Raw genomic sequence first — 26,195 nt, 5'->3', positions numbered from 1 at the left:
ACACAGTGTTCAGGCAAATTGTTACAAACAGATAGGGCTACAGGTTCAGTAACATACACGTTACATTGGGATGGCAAGACTACATTTAATTTGCTTCTTGCTTAGGGTCTTAGTTACATACATACAATATTGACATATATGATCGTAAGGCAATACTTGTTGTAACTTACATCTGTCTGTTGCTCCTGCGCATCCTGCGCATCTGTTGACAGCGCATCAAGCTGGCTGTCAACCATGAGCTCATAGATAAAGTGCATCACTCCCATACAGGGCGATACGTTACCGTGGTGGTGGGGAGGCATGGAAGATTTGGGATAGGGCGGGGGGGGGGGGGGGGGTGCAGAGGTGATAGTTCTGGGCTTTCTGGTACAAGAACTTACATTCCAGAGTCAGAATCAGGTGCCGTGTGCAGCCAGGTTATGGTGCCCTAGTGCACTTGAGGTTTAACACTTCAATGATGCCTGGGGTTTGGGTGGACGTAAGGCCTGTGCTGGCGCTTTTGTTGTGGCATCGGTGTTCACAGTCACTTCTGGTCATTGGTGCTCCCATTCAGATAATGTTTCTGGTGGTATTGGTTCCAGTTGGTTGCGAGGTTTGGTGGAGGGGGCATTGCGCTTGTTTAGTCCATTTTAATTGATGGTACGTGTGGGGACTGTAGGTGGTGTGAGTCCATTGATAGGCGTAAATTATTATGCGACATGACCAACTTGGCGCTCCTTAGAGGGCAGTCATTGTGCGGCCAGTTTGTGGCCCCTGGTCATCTTCTCTACCCCATTTTTGCTGGTTACGGGGCAGAGGGGATGGAGCCCGAGGCTCAGCAGCCACCATACATGCCCTGTGGTACTTGGCCCTTTAAACCAGCACTGCAGCTATCTCTGCTGATCGTGTTCTCCTTACTTGTCACTGGATGATATGCTGTGTGCCAGCTGAACCTAACCACTCCGCTTGAGTGGCGGGCTGCCCACTTGTTAATGGTGCAGGAGGTTTGTCAGGTTAAGGAGTGCCGCTGGTTGGTGGCGTTGCTCCATCCAGAGGGAGCAGGGTCCACTGTCACTCCAGTCTGCTGCAGAGTTGAGAGAAGACTGCTATGATGCTTGTAAAATGTGCATATACACTGACATATACATATGTTCTCAAGGAATGGAAGTGGTTCTTTTGCCTCTTGTCATTGTTTATGTCAACAGAGTTGAGAAGGCTATAAGATACTCACTAAGATGCTCACTATGGGAGAAGAAAGGGGCACAAAAATTGGAACATTTTTTCCTTTACAAAATATATTGCAAAGTTTACTATTATCACCTGCACTTGGGTTGTAATTATGTGCAGACACAATTTTTATGTTCTACATTTAGGTTTTGTCTTGTTATATACCAGTGTACTAAATGTTTTTTCAATTGTTTACTATTATTTAAAATATATAGCGGTCGACCTTTAAAACAATGTTGCCTGTGACATATTCCTAATTATTGAGGACTATTGTGTCAGCTTTGCTAAACTTATACACTATCTACAGATTTTTAGAGGTCAACTATTTTCTCTCATTCCGTTTACAAGGAAATCTACCATCAAAATTAATCATGATATACCAGGAACACTTACTCATAGATCCAGGCACTGTGACTGTGGTAATCATCTTATATTTGTTATCTGTGGTCTCCTACCTTCTAATATCAACTTTTATAATTATGAGCTATAAGTGTCCCTGCGGGAGTTACCAGAGAACCTCTGTTCTGTAGCTTTACAGGCTGTTACACTGTGAATGAGCACTTCCCTCCTCCTACTGTGTGATATTACATCAGGCAAAGGAAGGGGGAAGTGCTGAGGGATTATATTATAGTGTGACAGCCTGTGGAGCTACAGCATGGAGGAGCTCTGTAAAAATCCCCATCTATCGTTGGCATAAATATAAAAGTTCATTTTAGATGGAAGATTACCACAGTCCCTGTGCCTGGATCTATGAGTAAGTGCACTTTATTTTATCATGATGGATTTTGATGGTAGATTTCCTTTGAATGGACAGAGCATAGGAGTGGACAACCACCTGTGGTGTAATGTACCCTCTTTGTGATTGCCAGTCAAACCAAAACTATTCTTACTAAATGTTTGAATATTTATGTGACATGTATCCGATCACAACCCGGTAATAAAGTTTTATTATTAAACAATATTGCACACTTTGTTATCACAATTGTTACCCTTCACTAACAATTACAGCTAAAATATGGTCTAGAATATTTTTAAATATAAATTTGCATATTATTACACTATAGGTTAAAATATATATTGGAAACACCACAAGAGTATAAAATAGAAGAGACTATAAAATAAATAAACAGAAACTTATGTAGAATCTTAACACATTTTATTTAAAAATTTTAACATAAAAGTGTCATGCAAAAACATATCAAACCAGCCTCAGAAGTTTAGGTCCATATCAAATAAATCTGGATTAACATCAAAGTAATATTGGAAACCTGTGTATTGTCCATTTGGATCTGGGTAAAACAGCGATATGAGGCCAGACGCAATGCTCTGTGTGGAAGAATAAAAGTTAAAATATTAACAGCGATATATCTGCCCCGCGGTCATAATCATCCGAGTCAGAATCTTCTCCACAGAAATAGCAAATTGTGGCAGTAAAAATAATATTACATCATGCAGTAAACAAGGGATACACAATCCTTTTCTTCGCCTCCTCAGAAAGTTCAAACCATAGGACTGACCCTGTCGCCGGTGACCCGCTTCACCCCTTGTTGCAGATGCCACCATATACCCCAGACCAAACTGTAGTTGGCAATGCCAAACAATGACCCCCGTTTTCCTGCAAACCAAGCCAAACTGTGGATCATACCAACACCCCTCCTAACCGGACTGTGGCTAACACCACAAAAAAGCCTCTTCCCGGACCAGTACCCACTGCACATAAACCGTACACACGGTACACTCAGTACACACTGCACATACACCGTACACTCAATACACACTGCACATACACCGTACATTCAATACACACTGCACATACACCGTACACTTAGTGCACAGTGTATGTGCAGAGTGTGCTGAGTGCACGGTGTATGTGCAGTGGTTACCCAGTGCACGGTGTATGTGCAGTGGTTACCCAGTGCACGGTGTATGTGCAGTTGTTACCCAGTGTACGGTGTATGGGCAGTGGTTACCCAGTGTACGGTGTATGGGCAGTGGTTACCCAGTGCACGGTGTATGGGCAGTGTGCGGTGTATGGGCAGTGGTTACCCAGTGTACGGTGTATGGGCAGTGTGCATTGAGTGTGCAGTGTATGGGCAGTGTGCATTGAGTGTGCGGTGTATGTGCAGTGTGTACTCACTGCAGTGTGTACACACTGCACATACACTGTACACTCAGTACACACTACACACACACTATACACTCAGTACACACTGAACACACACTTAGCATACATTGCACATACACTATACACTCAGTACACACTGCACATACACCGTACACGCAGTACACACTGCACATACACCGTACACTCAGTACACACTGCACATACACCGTACACTCAGTACACACTGCACATACACCGTACACTCAGTACACACTGCACATACACCGTACACTCAGTACACACTGCACACACACCGTACACTCAGTACACACTGCACAAACACTATACACTCAGTACACACTGAACACACTCTATACACTCAGTACACACTGAACACACTCTATACACTCAGTACACACTGAACACACACTTAGCATACACTGCACATACACTATACACTCAGTACACACTGCACATACACCGTACACTCAGTACACACTGCACACACACTATACACTCAATACACACTCCACACACACTATACACTCGATACACACTGCACATACACTATACACTCAGTACACACTGAACCAACACTTAGCATACACTGCACATACACTATACACTCAGTACACACTGCACATACACTTAGCACACACTGCACATACACTCAGTACACACTGCGCTTACACTCAGTACACACTGCGCTTACACTCAGTACACACTGCGCTTACACTCAGTACACACTGCGCTTACACTCAGTACACACTGCGCTTACACTCAGTACACACTGCGCTTACACTCAGTACACACTGCACAAACACTATACACTCAGTACACACTGCACAAACACTATACACTCAGTACACACTGAACACACTCTATACACTCAGTACACACTGAACACACTCTATACACTCAGTACACACTGAACACACACTTAGCATACACTGCACATACACTATACACTCAGTACACACTGCACATACACCGTACACTCAGTACACACTGCACACACACTATACACTCAATACACACTCCACACACACTATACACTCGATACACACTGCACATACACTATACACTCAGTACACACTGAACCAACACTTAGCATACACTGCACATACACTATACACTCAGTACACACTGCACATACACTTAGCACACACTGCACATACACTCAGTACACACTGCGCTTACACTCAGTACACACTGCGCTTACACTCAGTACACACTGCGCTTACACTCAGTACACACTGCGCTTACACTCAGTACACACTGCGCTTACACTCAGTACACACTGCGCTTACACTCAGTACACACTGCGCTTACACTCAGTACACACTGCGCTTACACTCAGTACACACTGCGCTTACACTCAGTACACACTGCGCTTACACTCAGTACACACTGAGCATATACTCAGTACACACTGCGCATACACTCAGTACACACTGCGCATACACTATACACTCAGTACACACTGCGCATACACTTAGCACACACTGCACATACACCGTACACTCTGTACACACTGCACACACACTATACACTCTGTACACACTGCACACACACTATACACTCGATACACACTGCACATACACTATACACTCAGTACACACTGCACATACACCGTACACTCAATACACACTGCACATACACCGTACATTCAATACACACTGCACATACACCGTACACTTAGTGCACAGTGTATGTGCAGAGTGTGCTGAGTGTATGGTGTATGTGCAGTGGTTACCCAGTGCACGGTGTATGTGCAGTGGTTACCCAGTGTACGGTGTATGTGCAGTGGTTACCCAGTGTACGGTGTATGTGCAGTGGTTACCCAGTGTACGGTGTATGTGCAGTGGTTACCCAGTGTACGGTGTATGTGCAGTGGTTACCCAGTGCACGGTGTATGTGCAGTGGTTACCCAGTGCACGGTGTATGTGCAGTGGTTACCCAGTGCACGGTGTATGTGCAGTGGTTACCCAGTGCACGGTGTATGGGCAGTGGTTACCCAGTGCACGGTGTATGGGCAGTGGTTACCCAGTGTACGGTGTATGGGCAGTGGTTACCCAGTGCACGGTGTATGGGCAGTGTGCACTGAGTGTGCGGTGTATGGGCAGTGGTTACCCAGTGTACGGTGTATGGGCAGTGTGCATTGAGTGTGCGGTGTATGGGCAGTGTGCATTGAGTGTGCGGTGTATGGGCAGTGTGCATTGAGTGTGCGGTGTATGTGCAGTGTGTACTCACTGCAGTGTGTACACACTGCACATACACTGTACACTCAGTACACACTACACACACACTATACACTCAGTACACACTGAACACACACTTAGCATAGATTGCACATACACTATACACTCAGTACACACTGCACATACACCGTACACGCAGTACACATTGCACATACACCGTACACTCAGTACACACTGCACATACACCGTACACTCAGTACACACTGCACACACACCGTACACTCAGTACACACTGCACACACACCGTACACTCAGTACACACTGCACACACACCGTACACTCAGTACACACTGCACACACACCGTACACTCAGTACACACTGCACACACACCGTACACACTGAACACACTCTATACACTCAGTACTCACTGAACACACACTTAGCATACACTGCACATACACTATACACTCAGTACACACTGCACATACACCGTACACTCAGTACACACTGCACACACACTATACACACTCCACACACACTATACACTCGATACACACTGCACATACACTATACACTCAGTACACACTGAACCAACACTTAGCATACACTGCACATACACTATACACTCAGTACACACTGCACATACACTTAGCACACACTGCACATACACTCAGTACACACTGCACATACACTTAGCACACACTGCGCATACACTCAGTACACACTGCGCATACACTCAGTACACACTGCGCATACACTCAGTACACACTGCGCATACACTCAGTACACACTGAGCATACACTCAGTACACACTGAGCATACACTATACACTCAGTACACACTGCGCATACACTTAGCACACACTGCACATACACCGTACACTCTGTACACACACTATACACTCAATACACACTGCACACTCGATACACACTGCACATACACTATACACTCAATACACACTCCACACACACTATACACTCGATACACACTGCACATACACTATACACTCAGTACACACTGAACCAACACTTAGCATACACTGCACATACACTATACACTCAGTACACACTGCACATACACTTAGCACACACTGCACATACACTCAGTACACACTGCGCATACACTTAGCACACACTGCGCATACACTCAGTACACACTGCGCATACACTCAGTACACACTGCGCATACACTCAGTACACACTGCGCATACACTCAGTACACACTGCGCATACACTATACACTCAGTACACACTGCGCATACACTTAGCACACACTGCACATGCACTGTACACTCAGTACACACTGCACACACACCTAGCATACACTGCGCTCAGTACACACTGCACATATACTATAAACTCAGTACATACTGCACATATACTATAAACTCAGTACATACTGCACATATACTATAAACTCAGTACATATACTATAAACTCAGCACACACTGCACATACACTTAGCACACACTGAACCTACATTATACACTCAGTACACACTGCAAATATTCTGTACATATTGCACATACTCTGTACACACATACTATACACTGCAGATTTACTCACCTGGTCCATTCGCGATCCAGCGACGGGTTCTCCGATGCTGGTTCGTGTCTTCCGGCGATTCACTAAGGTAGTGCGCCCGATTGTCCACCAGGTGTCGCTGCTGCGCTGAAGTCCGTCGGAGTTCACTGAAGTTCACCAAGCTAGCCTGGGTGCAGGTAACTGCATGTCAAGCGATACATTTTTTAAAAAAAATATGGCGGTTTTTTCGAATCCGACAGGTTTTCCGACGGCCACGACCCCCGATTTCTGTCGCGTGCATGCCGGCGCCGATGCGCCACAATCCGATCGCGTGCGCCGAAAACCCGGGGCAATTCAGGGAAAATCGGCGCTAAACGGTAAAATTCGGGCCTTTAGTAAATGACCCCCAATCTGTACACAATGCACATAAACTTAACACACACTGCACATGCACTACGCATGGCATTAATTTTGGGGGGTAGTGGTGTCTCACATAGCCCCTTTAATCTGCTAATTTAACAGCTTTTGTGCAGGAAGCAGATTGGCCTTTCCTATGTGTATTGTAGCTCAGCAGCCATCTCAATAAATGGGCACTAACCTGCTATAGCCCAGCACTACCACTGCACAGTAGATGAAATTGTGTGCTTCTTGTTCAGTAAAATGAGCTATGAATCTAACAATCTGCTATTAAAGGGGTTTTCCCACAAATCGAGTTAGGTCCGATCCACAGGATCAGCAAGTTAGGCTCGATCCTGTGGATAGGGCCTAACTTTGAATCGTGGAAAAAACCCCTTTAAACTCTAGCATCATATGAAGAAGCATAAATATCAATTACCGCATCATATTCTGGACCGTGGCCAGGGTCTTCCTCGCTTGATTCCCCTTGCTGAGACAGCTTGAAGATGTAGTTAAAAGAATAGACATTTAGTTAATTTAATAATCAAACTTACATGACAAATTACTCAAAAATGTTTTCATTTACCTGTAAAGAAGAAATTGTAGTTTCTGATATGGTCAAAGATTCTTCATCATCCGTGTAATAATTTTGACTTGTTGCCTTCAAAAAATGATTGCATATGGCATGATGTAAACTAAGTGGTAATAGATGTGTAAGATAGAAAACAAATGATGTAGAGCGGCAACATGTAGAGGTAAAGCGGGTGCAGGTCTTAAAAAAGGTTCTGACACAAACCCCATTCAGCTGTAGCAAGTGAGGAAGCAGCACTCCAAGGAAAAAAAGTAGATGGCATAACCCCTTTAATAACAATTAATTGCACATAAACTTCTGACATCTCACAGGTTTTTTCCTTGTGCTCCGGTGATTCCTGGTTATTATCACTTGTCCTATCACTTCTGTGTTACTTGTGGAGCTTTATATGTATGACATTATGGTCCTATATTATCACACAGGGCTGTCAGGGGGGTGTATATACGGCGCCCCCTAGAGGTGATGGGGAATAACTCTGCACCTTCCTGTCCTGTAAGACTTTGGGTGCTGGAGATGATATGTGGGTGCAGGGTGCCCCCATCATGTATTACCGGATCACAGAGATAAGAGAAGGACAAGGCCGGGGCTCGTCATCCACAGCTCAGTGTCTCCTCTCCAGTCCTGGAATATTGGATGTGACCTCTGGGGGGCGCTATAGTCAGCTCCTAATAATGAGATGATTCTGTATCTTCCTCTCCTCTATATTTATGGCGGACGGTTATTATAGGATTTCTGGACTTGGTTCCTGTATACATTGTATATTTATAGATTATTAGGGAGAATCTTCCGGAAATAGCAGACACAGGAGAGGATTAGATACACGGCTCAGCAGTATCACACAGGAGAGGATTAGATACACAGCTCAGCACACAGTATCACACAGGAGAGGATTAGATACACAGCTCAGCAGTATCACACAGGAGAGGATTAGATACACAGCTCAGCAGTATCACACAGGAGAGGATTAGATACACAGCTCAGCAGACAGTATCACACAGGGTAGGATTAGATACACAGCTCAGCAGTATCACACAGGATAGGATTAGATACACGGCTCAGCAGACAGTATCACACAGGAGAGGATTAGATACACAGCTCAGCAGACAGTATCACAAAGGAGATCAGATACACAGCTGAGCAGTATCACACAGGATAGGATTAGATACACGGCTCAGCTGTATCACACAGGATAGGATTAGATACACAGCTCAGCAGGCAGTATCACACAGGATAGGATTAGATACACAGCTCAGCAGTATCACACAGGAGGGGATTAGATACACAGCTCAGCAGTATCTCACAGGAGAGGATTAGATACACAGCTCAGCAGTATCACACAGGAGAGGATTAGATACACAGCTCAGCAGCATCACACAGGAGAGGATTAGATACACAGCTCAGCAGTATCACACAGGAGAGGATTAGATACACAGCTCAGCACACAGTATCACACAGGAGAGGATTAGATACACGGCTCAGCACACAGTATCACACAGGAGAGGATTAGATACACGGCTCAGCAGTATCACACAGGAGAGGATTAGATACACAGCTCAGCAGTATCACACAGGATAGGATTAGATACACTGCTCAGCAGTATCACACAGGACAGGATTAGATACACTGCTCAGCAGTATCACACAGGATAGGATTAGATACACAGCTCAGCTGTATCACACAGGAGAGGATTAGAAACACAGCTCAGCAGACAGTATCACACAGGATAGGATTAGATACACAGCTCAGCAGACAGTATCACACAGGAGAGGATTAGAAACACAGCTCAGCAGTATCACACAGGAGAGGATTAGATACACAGCTCAGCAGTCAGTATCACACAGGATAGGATTAGATACACAGCTCAGCAGTATCACACAGGAGAGGATTAGATACACAGCTCAGCAGTCAGTATCACACAGGATAGGATTAGATACACAGCTCAGCAGTATCACACAGGAGAGGATTAGAAACACAGCTCAGCAGTATCACACAGGAGAGGATTAGATACACAGCTCAGCAGTCAGTATCACACAGGAGATTAGATACACAGCTCAGCAGTATCACACAGGATAGGATTAGATACACGGCTCAGCAGACAGAATCACACAGGAGAGGATTAGATACACAGCTCAGCAGTATCACAGGAGAGGATTAGATACACAGCTCAGCAGTATCACACAGGAGAGGATTAGATACACAGCTCAGCAGTATCACACAGGAGAGGATTAGATACACAGCTCAGCAGTATCACACAGGAGAGGATTAGATACACAGCTCAGCAGACAGTATCACAAAGGAGATCAGATACACAGCTGAGCAGTATCACACAGGATAGGATTAGATACACGGCTCAGCTGTATCACACAGGATAGGATTAGATACACAGCTCAGCAGGCAGTATCACACAGGAGAGGATTAGATACACAGCTCAGCAGTATCACACAGGAGAGGATTAGATACACGGCTCAGCTGTATCACAAAGGAGAGGATTAGATACACAGCTCCGCAGACAGTATCACAAAGGAGATCAGATACACAGCTGAGCAGTATCACACAGGAGAGGATTAGAAACAAAGCTCAGCAGTATCACACAGGAGAGGATTAGATACACAGCTCAGCAGTATCACACAGGAGAGGATTAGATACACAGCTCAGCAGTATCACACAGGAGAGGATTAGATACACCGCTCAGCAGTATCACACAGGAGAGGATTAGATACACAGCTCAGCAGTATCACACAGGAGAGGATTAGATACACAGCTCAGCAGTATCACACAGGAGAGGATTAGATACACAGCTCAGCAGTATCACACAGGAGAGGATTAGATACACAGCTGAGCAGTATCACACAGGATAGGATTAGATACACAGCTCAGCAGGCAGTATCACACAGGATAGGATTAGATACACAGCTCAGCAGTATCACACAGGAGAGGATTAGATACACAGCTCAGCAGTATCACACAGGAGAGGATTAGATACACAGCTCAGCAGTATCACACAGGATGGGATTAGATACACAGCTCAGCAGTATCACACAGGAAAGCATTAGATACACAGCTCAGCAGTATCACACAGGAGAGGATTGGATACACAGCTCAGCAGTATCACACAGGAGAGGATTAGATACACAGCTCAGCAGACAGTATCACACAGGATAGGATTAGATACACAGCTCAGCAGACAGTATCACACAGGAGAGGATTAGATACACGGCTCAGCAGTCAGTATCACACAGGAGAGGGATACAAAGTGTCTATTACCCAGAGAAACTTCATTATATCTTATACTTACTATAATTCCTCCAACCTGCAGAGACCGGACAGAGCTTCCAGCAGGACACTGAGGTCAGGACCAGCCAGGCGGTTACCAGACAGGTCCAGTATCTTCAGGTCCGGAATATTCCTTATTACAGAAGCCAACGGGACGCAGGACGTGTCTGGGAGATCATTATAACCCAAACTGTAAGAATAAGAGGAGATGTGAGGGAGGTATCACACAGGATTAGATACACAGCTCAGCAGTATCACACAGGAGAGGATTAGATACACAGCTCAGCAGTATCACACAGGAGAGGGATACAAAGTGTCTATTACCCAGAGAATCTTCATTATATCTTATACTTACTGTAATCTCTCCATCCTGCGGAGACCGGACAGAGCTTCCAGCAGGACACTGAGGTCAGGACCAGGCAGGCGGTTATAGGACAGGACAAGTATCTTCAGGTCCGGATTATTCCTTATTACAGAAGCCAACGGGACGCAGGACGTGTCTGGGAGATTATTACCAAACAAACTGTAAGAATAAGAGGAGATGTGAGTGACGTATCCGCAGACTGTATCACACAGGAGAGGATTAGATACACAGCTTAGTAGACAGTATCACACAGCATAGGATTAGATACACAGCTCAGCAGACAGTATCACATAGGATAGGATTAGATACACAGCTAAGCAGACAGTATCACACAGGAGAGGATTAGATACACAGCTGAGCAGTCAGCATCACACAGGATAGGATTAGATACACAGCTCAGCAGACAGTACCACACAGGAGAGGATTAGATACACAGCTCAGCAGACAGTATCACACAGGAGAGGATTAGATACACAGCTCAGCAGTATCACAGGATAGGATTAGATACACAGCTCAGCAGTATCACACAGGAGAGGATTAGATACACAGCTCAGCAGTATCACACAGGAGAGGATTAGATACACAGCTCAGCAGTATCACACAGGAGAGGATTAGATACACAGCTGAGCAGTACCACACAGGATAGGATTAGATACACAGCTCAGAAGACAGTATCACACAGGAGAGGATTAGATACACAGATCAGCAGTCAGTATCACACAGGATAGGATTAGATACACAGCTGAGCAGTATCACACAGGAGAGGATTAGATACACAGCTCAGCAGGTCATATCACACAGGATAGGATTAGATACACAGCTCAGCAGACTGTATCACACAGAATAGGATTAGATACACAGCTCAGCAGACAGTATCACACAGGATAGGATTAGATACACAGCTCCGCAGGCAGTATCACACACAATAGGATTAGATACACAGCTCAGCAGACAGTATCACACAGGATGGGATTAGATACACAGCTCCGCAGGCAGTATCACACACAATGGGATTAGATACACAGCTCAGCAGACCGTATCACACAGGAGAGGATTAGATACACAGCTGAGCAGTATCACACAGGAGAGGATTAGATACACAGCTGGGCAGTACCACACAGGATAGGATTAGATACACAGCTCAGCAGACAGTATCACACAGGAGAGGATTACATACACAGCTGAGCAGTACCACACAGGAGAGGATTAGTTACACAGCTCAGCAGGCAGTATCACACAGGATGGGATTAGATACACAGCTCAGCAGTATCACACAGGATAGGATTAGATACACAGCTCAGCAGTATCACACAGGAGAGGATTAGATACACAGCTGAGCAGTACCACACAGGATAGGATTAGATACACAGCTCAGAAGACAGTATCACACAGGAGAGGATTAGATACACAGATCAGCAGTCAGTATCACACAGGATAGGATTAGATACACAGCTGAGCAGTATCACACAGGAGAGGATTAGATACACAGCTGGGCAGTACCACACAGGATAGGATTAGATACACAGCTCAGCAGACAGTATCACACAGGAGAGGATTACATACACAGCTGAGCAGACTGTATCACACAGGATAGGATTAGATACACAGCTGAGCAGTATCACACAGGAGAGGATTAGATACACAGCTGGGCAGTACCACACAGGATAGGATTAGATACACAGCTCAGCAGACAGTATCACACAGGAGAGGATTACATACACAGCTGAGCAGACTGTATCACACAGGAGAGGATTAGTTACACAGCTCAGCAGTACCACACAGGAGAGGATTAGTTACACAGCTCAGCAGGCAGTATCACACAGGATGGGATTAGATACACAGCTCAGCAGTCAGTATCACACAGGATAGGATTAGATACACAGCTCAGCAGTATCACACAGGAGAGGATTAGATACACAGCTGAGCAGTACCACACAGGATAGGATTAGATACACAGCTCAGAAGACAGTATCACACAGGAGAGGATTAGATACACAGATCAGCAGTCAGTATCACACAGGATAGGATTAGATACACAGCTGAGCAGTATCACACAGGAGAGGATTAGATACACAGCTGGGCAGTACCACACAGGATAGGATTAGATACACAGCTCAGCAGACAGTATCACACAGGAGAGGATTAGATACACAGCTGAGCAGTACCACACAGGAGAGGATTAGTTACACAGCTCAGCAGGCAGTATCACACAGGATGGGATTAGATACACAGCTCAGCAGTCAGTATCACACAGGATAGGATTAGATACACAGCTCAGCAGTATCACACAGGAGAGGATTAGATACACAGCTGAGCAGTACCACACAGGATAGGAATAGATACACAGCTCAGCAGACAGTATCACACAGGAGAGGATTAGATACACAGCTCCGCAGGCAGTATCACACAGGATGGGATTAGATACACAGCTCAGCAGTCAGTATCACACAGGATAGGATTAGATACACAGCTCAGCAGGCAGTATTACACAGAATAGGATTAGATACACAGCTCAGCAGTATCACACAGGAGAGGATTAAATACACAGCTCAGCAGTATCACACAGGAGAGGATTAGATACACAGCTCAGCAGTATCACACAGGAGAGGATTAGATACACAGCTCAGCAGTATCACACAGGAGAGGATTAGATACACGGCTCAGCTGTATCACACAGGAGAGGATTAGATACACAGCTCAGCAGTATCACACAGGAGAGGATTAGATACACAGCTCAGCAGGCGGTATCACACAGGAGAGGATTAGATACACAGCTCAGCAGTATCACACAGGAGAGGATTAGATACACAGCTCAGCAGTATCACACTGGAGATGGATACAAAGTGTCTATTACCCAGAGAAACTTCATTATATCTTATACTTACTATAATTTCTCCAACCTGCGGAGACCGGACAGAGCTTCCAGCAGGACACTGAGGTCAGGACCAGCCAGGCGGTTACCAGACAGGTCCAGTGTCTTCAGGTCCGGATTATTCCTTATTACAGAAGCCAACGGGACGAAGGACGTGTCCGGGAGATTATTATGGGACAAACTGTAAGAATAAGAGGAGATGTGAGGGACGTATCCGCAGACTGTATCACACAGGGGAGGATTAGATACACATCTCAGCAGTATCACACAGGAGAGGATTAGATACACGGCTCAGCAGTATCACACAGGAGAGGATTAGATACACAGCTCAGAAGACTGTATCACATAGAATAGAATTAGATACACAGCTCATCAGGCAGTATCACACAGGATAGGATTAGATACACAGCTTGTGAGGGAATAGAATCCATTTTCTGTTGTGTTCTCACACTATGGGGCAGATTTATCAAGTGTCTGAAAGTCAGAATATTTCCAATTGCCCATGGCAACCAATCACAGCTCCCCTTTAAAATATTCATGAGCACTGGTGAAATGAAAGCTGAGCTGTGATTGGTTGCCATGGGCAACTGGAAATATTCTGACTTTCAGACTGCTTGATAAATCTGCCCCTATGTATCTTTACATTGCCTCTATGCATAGTACCATCCCCCGCGCACAAAGATCATTTTACACTGATACATCCTATTCAAGGCAATTGGAATGCGGACATGCTCAGTAGGTTCCTTTGTCCCAAGAACCTATAAAAACTCTCTCTTGACTAAATAAAGTGGAATTCTCTCAAACATGTGAAGGTCTGAGAGATTCACCGAGCAGCTCGTACTATACAATGATTTGGAAACACATCACATCCGAGTAAGGAGATATTTCTCTAACAAATTGGCGTCCGAACAGGGACAGGGTTTGCATGACGCCTATCGGACAATTTGGGGATCATCCTTTCAGGACAGACAGACCATGCAGCTGCACAAAAAGGTAGGAAGCTTATTTTTACAATTTGCTCTGTCTCTCCTTGTTTGGATTGTCCCATGTCCGGTGAGTTGCATGCCTATATTGCCCAGTCCAAAGAATCTTGTTATTTTATTTTGAAAACTCCATGTGATGTGTGGTAGTGTATATGGGTATTGTGTGAGTTTGAACATGTGTGTTTGATAGCGCTTTGTTGTGATACTGTACTGTACTAGTTTTAGGAAAGTAACATCCTAGAATAGCCCCTAACTAAAGAGTCAGCCTTGAAAAGTAGTTGGTGGATCGTAATTCACTTGAGACAAAGGAGACTGAGTTTGGACAGTCAGACTTTATACATTTTTTTTGTGGTAGGATCCCAATCTGCTTGAAGGAAAGGGACTAGCTCAGTCATACTTGACGGCCAAAAGTTTAGGAAAAAATCAAATAAAAGTGGTTAAAACTGCCCTAAGGAAGAGAGACTGTGTGTGTGTCGGCACTAGAGATAATATAGAAAATTATGGGAAAATTGCTAGGTAGGATGAGAGGCAATTTGGAGGGAAACCCGCAGTACAGATCGTGAGAGAGAGAGGGAAAAGAGGCTGTAAAAGGATGTCAGAGAATGTTGAAAAGGACAAAGAATGCCAAAAGATGGTTGTTTGGAAGTTAGCAAATGGAAAGGTTCTTTAAAGAGCAAAAGGCTGGTTGCATGATAATGATACGACGGAAATTGCAAGTGGATAGAAGAAAGTTACAGAGGAAGTGACCAGAGGAGGTTATAAAGAAACATAGGAAATCGTGTGTTGTATGAGTGTTATGACGATGACGAACGAAAAAAGTTGGACAGACAAAAGAGAGAGACAACATTCAGGAAAAGTTCTACCTCCACCCTAAAATGGTGGATGAATTGCAGAGTGTATAGAAACACCCAGACTGGTGGGAGACATGTACAGTGTGGCACCTAGACCCAACCCCCACACTGGAATACATCCAGTCATGACTAGATAAGAAAAAGTGTGGGCTCCCAACAGAACAAAGAATAGTGTTAATACTCCATTTACAGCTTCAGATGTTTCTCCTGTAGGGGGCAGATGTTTCTCACTTTGATATACTTTAGTAGACCAGTGGTATGGAGAATGATGCATTGCCTAAAGATCTTTGGATTTGCACCCACAGTCCGCTCAGCTGTATTTAACTGTATTTGGCGAATGCTGTAACTTTAGAGGACAACTAAGATATAGTACCCAGGGAATAAATGTAGGAGACTGTGCTGCTTATCTAAGAGTCACCTCTCAGAACTTCAAAGTCCAAAAACTGGGTAGTAACATATTTGTTACGGACCTTGGACTTCTGTGGGGAGAGCTCCTGGACGGTTGTGCAGTCCCAATTGGATTCCCTGAGCTGACCCTTGCCAGATACTGTAGATGTTCTAGGAGTTTATTACTTTATACAGTCCTGCAGATTATGGCAAAGATATAAAGATTTGTTTTGCCTATATCATGTATAGAGCTAATGGTATTTCATCAGAGTTGCCAGATGTGAGGAAAGTCCAGCACACAATCGTGGAGATTGTTCATTGCAGGTTTGGACGTGAGACTCCTTGTGATGAATGTTTAATAACATCAGAAATGTAGTGTAAAACTTTATAAATACACCTAAAGTTTGAAGGGTGTGGTCAAAAGTTTTAGCAATCTGTGTAGGATGATACAGTGAACTTAGATGTTACAATGGTGTGTTAGATTCCTTCTTTGTTATCCTGGCATGCTGAGACACATAGTACTACAGACACCACAGGGAGAAGGAGGGGGACACAGGAGGAGGAGGAGGGGGACAAGTGTTGGAATGTTAAAAGACAAAAGGAACAATGAGAATGTGTGTTCATTACTGAGGACTGATAACCCTGACGGCCCTAAGCAGATTTTGGGTTTGATTCGCTGCAACTTCTGTAATTCTAATGGTTTAACCAGGAGTAAAACCTTCCCATGACCCTACACTATTAGTCCTATTCCGCAGCTATGACTGAGATTATTATTAGGAGCTTTTTAGGCAAAAGGTATAACACTCCTAGAAGCCTCCTACGTCACTGGCTCTAGTGATGCTTTTGCTCAGTAACACTGTCCCTCAGCATGTGCCCCCAGTATGTGCCCCTATTATGACTGTATAGTTTTATAATAAGGTCTAAGGAATTTGTATGCTGTACGTCTCCTATCATACAGCATTGGTCCCAAAACTGTGTTCTTCTGCAGTATATTGCTCATTTTCTGTTGTTCTCATTTAAGTTTAAGCCAAGCACCTCAGAGGAGAGGAAACCGGCCGGAAGCTGCTGATTGTGTGTCACATGACAACCTGGACCCTTCTTGGTTTTGTATCCTACTGCTGCCTGTGTATATAAAGCTTCTGTAGTAGTTTTGGACTATCCTGTTACTATTTCACCTCTTCATGACTAGAAACCTCGGTTACAATGTGCCTTCTTCATGATGTATTACATTGAATCCAGCTCCACTACTTTCACTAGATTCAAAGGGGGGAGACATGAGGTAGACGGGTTGTATTTAATGATAAATGAACCAGTTATATTTTAATATGTCTAACCTGAATATATCACTAATCTGCATTTTAAGTTTTTTTGTAGATGGCTTTAGAAACCAGGAATGAGGTTAATTCTACATCAGATGTGCAGCGGTCACACAACATGAGGTAACAGCAGCAGAACCACTCCTGACCTACCTGTCTGTACAGGAGGCGGAGGTGAGGGCACTGATGGAGGGGGGTAAAGTGGCAGAGGGTAAGAATGTGACTTTTTTTGGATTTCTTAAGATTCCCGACCTGATATAGTAAGTACATTAACAACTATGAGACTTTAAAATAGCTGATAGAGGCCTTAGTGATACATAAAGGTCCATACTAGAAGGTAAAATCTTTAAAGCTCTAATAAATGAAGTGACCACTGGTTACCAGAAAGCCTAGGGGAAAGGAGCCTGGATCAGTACAGTCCGTGACCCTCGCTGGCCCAGTAGGTTTATCTATACTCACAGGTGAGGAAGCAAGACTGGAGTAACACTGGGACCCAATGGATGGAGGGTGGACTATGGCAAAGAGGTGACAAGCAATGTCTGCCAAGGGCCTTTTACCCTACGATGGTTCAGTGCACCCACAGGGTGAGACACCAGTCTAAGGCTATATTCACACTGTCGTTGCCCGCCCGCACCGTACCGTAGCGGGCAACGGCAGTGCACAGGGAGAGGAGGTGAGCGCAGCTCACCCCCGCCCCTCTCCATAGGAAGTAATGGCGAACGGCGCCGTACTACGGGTAAAGATAGGACAGGTCCTATCTTTTTCCCGGGTACAGAGCGGTACGGTGCCGCACGTGTGCAGCACCGTACCGCTCCCGTAGGGCGCCATGCGCCCATTGCAGTCTATGGAGGACGTATATCGGCCGTATATACGTCAGCCGTATATACGTCCTCCATACGTTAGTGTGAATATAGCCTAAGACTCTATATGCTCCGTGGTGGATAAGTGTTGAGTATCACGTAGATTCACTTTTGCTACTGTCCATTTACACAAGTATGTTTATATGTGCTTAGTACAATGTAGGGAGAGTAGTGAAGACCCTCATATATACACCCCGAAGCCGCTTTACCCCTTCCAGAGGTTGCAGATTGGCTAAGTACAGCTACAAAAGGTAAGTAGCTATGAACATGTGCTTGTGTGTGTGGACCTCTTTTCTGGGTAATCTGAACCCTATCCTGTAACTAAAGCAAAGACCACAGCCAGGGATCGAGGAATACGTTAGTCCACTTATTCTAGAGACTAAAGTACAAATCTCTATTGGGGTAATAATATAGTTGATGACAGTTCTAGGGATTAAATAGGCTTTTCACCTACTGAGGTTGTTTTATATAATTGCCCCATGGATGAACATATACTTCCCTAAGGTTGTTTAGAGGTGTCATAGAGAATTGGTGGGGTGTCCAAAACCTGCAGAAACATTTTTCTCAGATGCATAACCAAGTACAGGCGGTCCCCTACTTAAGAACACTCAACTTACATACGACCCATAGTTACAAACGGACCTCTGGATATTGGTAATTTATTGTACTTTACTCCTAGGCTACAATAAGCAGCTGAAACAGTTATCAAATGTGTCTGTAATGAAGCTTTAGTGTTACTCCTGGTTCTTATGACAACCCAACATTTTTAAAATCCAATTGTCACAGAGACCAAAAAAGTTCTGGCTAGGATTACAATGATAAAATATACAGTTCCGACTTACATACAAACTCAACTTAAGAACAAACCTACAGACCCTATCTTGTATGTAACCCGGGGACTGCCTGTATCTGTTTTAGTTTCAGAACCTGATAAAGTAGCTAGAGCAGAGGACCTGCACCTGGGTGATGAGATGGTCCTGATGTGAAACCTGAGAAGTCTTTTGAAGGGTCATCCCAAATACCTCTGACACATCCACGTGTAGAAACTACAAGGAGACTGCGACAGCTGAAGAAGAAGAGCGCAGGACCCAGAGACTACGGAACATGAATCTGTGTATCTCGATGCTGCTATGGACATTGTTACTCTTACCACTTGCAGCATCACTGGGGAAAGATTGTGATCATAATGGGGGTCATTTACTAAGGGCCCGATTCGCGTTTTCATGACATGTTACCCGAATATTTCCGACGACTTTCCCTGTATTGCCCCGGGATTTTGGCGCACGCGATCGGATTTTGGCGCATCGGCGCTGGTATGCATGCGACAGAAATCGGTGGGAGTGGCCGAGCGAAAACCTGACGGATTCGGAAAAAACGCAATTGGAATGCGGACATGCTCAGTAGGTTCCTTTGTCCCAAGAACCTATAAAAACTCCCTCTTGACTAAATAAAGTGGAATTCTCTCAAACATGTGAAGGTCTGAGAGATTCACCGAGCAGCTCGTACTATACAATGATTTGGACACACATCACATCCGAGTAAAGAGATATTTGTCTCAGCAGTATCGCACAGGATAGGATTAGATACACAGCTCAGCAGACAGTATCACACAGGACAGGATTAGATACAAAGATCAGCTGACAGTAACACATAGAATAGGATTAGATACATGGCATAGTAGTCAGTATCACACAGGATAGGATTAGATACACAGCTCAGGAGACATGATCTGTGTATCTAATCCTGTCATGTGTGATACTGTCTGCTGAACTGTGTATATAATCCTATTGTGTGTGATAATGTCCGCTGAGATGTGTATCTAATCGTATTGTGTGTGATACTCTCTCATGATCTGTGTATCTAATCCTGTCATGTGCGATACTGAGAGAGTATCACACACAATACGATTAGATACACATCTCAGCGGATATTATCACACACAATAGGATTATATACACAGTTCAGCAGACAGTATCACACAGGATAGGATTAGATACACAGATCAAAGACCGCATAAGACATGGTAGGATTAGATACACAGCAGACAGTATCACACAGGACAGGATTTGATACACAGCTCAGCAACCAATGGGGCACATTTACCTACCCGTCCCTGCACGATCCCCGAGGTGTGTTGTCCGACGATCCTGCACAGCTGCCGCGAATCACTAAGATCGTGCGCCCGATGTCCTGCACTCAGGTCCGCCGGAGTTCACCATCTTCTTCCCGGTGCATGCAAGTGCATTGGATGAGTCACAATTTAAATGTTAAATCCCGTGTGTTGTCCGAATCCGTCGGATTGTCTAACGGCCCGCCCCCGATTTGTGTTGCATGAAAGCCGGCGCCAATGCGCCAAAATCCGATCGCGTGCGATGCATTCCACGGCGCGATCCCCGAAACCGTCGGAAAACCCAACAAAAATGCGTCCACGGGCCCTTAGTAAATAAGCCCCAGTGTGTGACATGATTAGTTTAGATACACAGATACAGTGTCCCCTTATTACCACCTGGGGCACTATCACTACCATTACTACTATTACTATTGGCTACTGTGTATCCCGGTGTAATAATAATCTGGATGATTTTTACCTCAGATCCCGGAGGTTGTGTAATCCTGGTGCAAGTCTTTCTAATCCCTCAGGATCTATAGAACATCTAGATAGATGGAGACCTTCTATATGTGAGCAGGACTCCATGATGAATGATAACACGGTGCAGTCTAGAGCCGACAAGGGCACATAAGAAAGGTCCAATGTTCTGTGCGATTGTAATGATTCCTGCACCAGAACCTTATTCCGGGTCTCAAACAGATAGAAGAACATTCTGAGAAGACGTCGCTTTTTATATTCACTTTCCTCCAGCCTCTCTTCTTCTCCTCCTCCTCCTGTAATGAAGTTCTTCAGCCAAGTGATGACGTCTCTGGAGGCCTGAGCTGCTCGTGTGTCCAGGTATCCGGTTAGTAGTGACCTGGTGGTGGCATCTGATAGACCACACAGGAAGCGGAGGAACATCTCACCTCGTCCATCAGGATAGGATTTGGCTTTCTCTAGTGATTCCTGTAACTTCTCAGGAGAATAATCGGCATAATGCACAAAGGCAGAGAAGAATTCCTGGACAGTGAGATGTAAGAAGGAATAGGACACAGGTTCCTCCGATTCCATCAGGAAACTTGATAAGAGCTTTGACTTATTGTCCACATGGAAAGATTCCAGATCCCGATCATCAAATATAATCGTGTGATTCATGACCCCATGTTCTGCCATCCATCCCATGGACTGCAGGAGCTTCTGGGCGCCACTTTTCTCCAGGCTGTGATTGGACAGGATGTTGGCGACAAATATGGCAAAGAGCTGTGTCACGGTTCTGGGTAATAATGAGACCTGCTGGTCACTACTTGTGGTCTGGAAGCTCCTGGATAATACTGTACAGATGATCCAGCAGTAGGACGGGAGGTAACAGAACGTGTACAATGTGTCATTCTGCCTCACATAGGTAAAAGCCTTTTCTGCCAGTTCAGGGTCACGGAAGAAATTATCAAAGTAAATCTTTCTTTCTTCTGTGAAGAATCCAGTGATTTCTACCATTCGCTGGAAATCCCTACAATCTATTGATGCCAGTCTGGTCGGGCGACTGGTCATCAGAACAGAACAACCATTAAAGGGGTTATGCCACCATATAAATCTACTGTTAAAACATTACCATGTATAAAAAATGATATTTTCGGCTACCATCTTCATTAAAAATAATGCTGGCTTACTGTGATAATTGACTGTGAAGACCGTGGTAGCACCCCCTGTCGGCGGCTGTCTCCGTCCTGGTTGGCATCCCGGCATGGCCGAACATGCGCAGAATGACTTATTTTCAAAGATGGCGCCGCTCTTCTGCGCATGCGCCGTATCCGTTCTGAGCGGCGCCAAATACTCTGTGTGTGCGCCGTGACTGCAGCCGCTTCATGCTGCATACTCATCCGCGGCCGCATCACAGAATGAGGATCCAGTTCACTGCTCAGGAGCAAGGAGCGTTTGCTGTGTCCCTTGCTCTGTGACGCAGTTTTACTCTTCACGCCCCTCGGTTCCCAAAAGTCCATCTAACCCACATATTTCATTTGTTTTATCACTCACTAAGTAAGTAAAAGTAAAGTCTAGCACTAAACACCACTTACTGAATATATATCAGAATATATATATATATATATATGTATATATATATATCTCAGAATATATATATATATATATATCTCAGAATATATATATATATATATATATATATATATCAGTATATATATATCAGTATATATATATATATATCAGTATATATATATATATATATATCAGTATATATATATATATCAGTATATATATATATATATCAGTATATATATATATATCAGTATATATATATATATATCAGTATATATATATATATATCAGTATATATATATATATATATATATATATATATATATATATATATCAGTATATATATATATATATATATATATATATATATATCAGTATATATATATATATATATATATATCAGTATATATATATATATATATCAGTATATATATATATATATATATATATATATATCAGTATATATATATATATATCAGTATATATATATATATATATATATATATATATCAGTATATATATATATATATCAGTATATATATATATATATATATATATATATATCAGTATATATATATCAGTATATATATATATATATATCAGTATATATATATATATATATATATATCAGTATATATATATATATATATATATATATATATATATATATCAGTATATATATATATATATATATATATATATATATCAGTATATATATATATATCAGTATATATATATATATATATCAGTATATATATATATATATATCAGTATATATATATATATATATATATCTCAGTATATATATATATATATATATATATCTCAGTATATATATATATATATATATATATCTCAGTATATATATATATATATATATATATATATATATCTCAGTATATATATATATATATATATCTCAGTATATATATATATATATATATATATATATCAGTATATATATATCTCAGTATATATATATATATATCAGTATATATATATATATATATATATATATATATATATCAGTATATATATATATATATATATATATATATATATATCAGTATATATATATATATATCAGTATATATATATATATATATATATCAGTATATATATATATATATATATATATCAGTGTATATATATATATATCAGTGTATATATATCAATATATATCAGTATATATATTCAGATATATATCTGAATACATATATATATATCTCTATCTGAATACACACACACACACACACACACACACACACACACACACACACACACATATATATATCTATCTGAATACACACATATATACATAGATAGATAGATATATAAATAAATATAGTATAGTATATAGCCAGCCAGCCCCCAGTAGTATATAGCCTGCTAACCTCCTGGAGTGTATAGCCTGCTAACCTCCTGGAGTGTATAGCCTGCCAGCCCCCTGTAGTATATAGCCTGCCAGGCCCCTGTACTGTATAGCCTGCCAGCCCCCTGTAGTGTATAGCCTGCCAGCCACCTGTAGTATATAGCCTGCCAGCCTCCTGTAGTGTATAGCCTGCCAGCTCCCTGTAGTGTATAGCCTGCCAGCCCCCTGTAGTATATAGCCTGCCAGCCTCCTGTACTGTATAGCCTGCCAGCTCCCTGTAGTGTATAGCCTGCCAGCTCCCTGGAGTGTATAGCCCGCCAGCCTCCTGTAGTGTATAGCCTGCCAGCCCACTGTAGTATATAGCCTGCCAGCCTCCTGTACTGTATAGCCTGCCAGCTCCCTGTAGTGTATAGCCTGCCAGCTCCCTGGAGTGTATAGCCCGCCAGCTCCCTGTAGTATATAGCCTGCCAGCCTCCTGTAGTGTATAGCCTGCCGGCCCCTGTAGTATATAGCCTGCCAGCCTCCTGTAGTGTATAGCCTGCCAGCTCCCTGTAGTGTATAGCCTGCCAGCTCCCTGGAGTGTATAGCCCGCCAGCTCCCTGTAGTATATAGCCTGCAGCCCCTGCCTCCAAAATAATGCTTTTAGGAAAAAAAGTGTACCACTCGCTGACATCTTAGTGTGTGCCAATGCCGGCGCACGTCACGATATATATTTATATATAGATTTGCGTGTATGTATATACTATATATGTGTGTGTATGTATGTATCTTGTATGTAAGTATGTATATAAATATGTATATATACACGTATATGTATAAATGTAAATATATGTATGTGTACATATATATATACATGTTAATGTTATTGTAAATATGTACATATTATTGTATAAAGAATTATATAAAATAAAACTTTTTTTTGAAATATAAAGTAAATGTAATAAAGTAATAAAGTAGAACCTCTTCATAGACACCTCAACTGCTGCAGAAACTCTACACATACCTTAGCTGCCCTAGAACCTCTAAAGACACACCTCAGCTGCCACAGAACCAGTGGCGCAACTAGGAGAGACAGGGCCCCCTAGCAGGCTACTGCACGGGGCCCTCCTTCCCACTTATACATATACATATTATACATATACATATTAGTATACTCACACATTGGGAGTTACAATCACATATAAATACACTCATGTGCATATACACATACATAAGGTGCCATGTGCAACATACATACAGTGTATACAGACACCTTATACACATCACAGATACTGCATATATACATCACAGTATATGTTATACACAGATTATGCTGGACGTGTGCAGTACAATATAGATATAATGGTGCACATCCTCCATTCTTTATTGTGTCAGGTCGGATGACGGAGCCCCCTGACACTGCGGGCCCCAAAGCGGCCGCTATAGCTGCTACCGCTGTAGTAACGCCCCTGCACAGAACCTCTAAACGTACACCTTAGCTGCCACAGAACCTTTACACACACACCTCAGCTGCCACAGAACCTCTACACACACACCTCAGCTGCCACAGAACCTCTGCACACACACCTCAGGTACCACAGAACCTCTACACGCACACCTCAGCTGCCACAGAACCTTTACACACACACCTCAGCTGCCATAGAACCTCTACACACACACCTCAGGTACCACAGAACCTCTACACGCACACCTCAGCTGCCACAGAACATCTACACGCACACCTCAGCTGCCACAGAACCTCTACACACACACCTCA

General features: G+C 43.2%; 1 protein-coding gene across 1 annotated transcript; it reads right to left on the bottom strand.

Moving 5' to 3' along the window:
• Window positions 1-1,879: 1,879 nt before the first annotated feature.
• LOC140069227 (NACHT, LRR and PYD domains-containing protein 12-like) lies at window positions 1,880-22,612 on the bottom strand. The gene is made up of 7 exons (XM_072114686.1): window positions 21,518-22,612; window positions 14,546-14,713; window positions 11,652-11,819; window positions 11,319-11,486; window positions 8,018-8,092; window positions 7,871-7,930; window positions 1,880-2,532 (listed from the first exon to the last, which is right to left on the bottom strand). Coding segments are annotated over exons 1-5 (1,554 nt in total). The 5' UTR covers window positions 22,567-22,612; the 3' UTR covers window positions 1,880-2,532; window positions 7,871-7,930; window positions 8,018-8,091.
• Between the last annotated feature and the right edge of the window lie 3,583 nt (window positions 22,613-26,195).

The sequence above is a fragment of the Engystomops pustulosus genome, chromosome 7 (genome assembly GCF_040894005.1).
Source record: "Engystomops pustulosus chromosome 7, aEngPut4.maternal, whole genome shotgun sequence".
NCBI lineage: Eukaryota > Metazoa > Chordata > Amphibia > Anura > Leptodactylidae > Engystomops > Engystomops pustulosus.
This window is presented reverse-complemented; position numbering and strand designations above follow the sequence as displayed.

Excerpts from the sequence above, each read along its gene's own strand:
- LOC140069227 (XM_072114686.1), bottom strand. The coding sequence starts at position 22,566 with ATGACCAGTCGCCCGACCAGACTGGCATCAATAGATTGTAGGGATTTC. Across the intron at positions 14,714-21,517 it reads CACAACCTCCGGGATCTGAG|TTTGTCCCATAATAATCTCC; the intron begins GTAAAAATCATC and ends TTATTCTTACAG. Across the intron at positions 11,487-11,651 it reads CGCAGGATGGAGAGATTACA|TTTGGGTTATAATGATCTCC; the intron begins GTAAGTATAAGA and ends TTATTCTTACAG.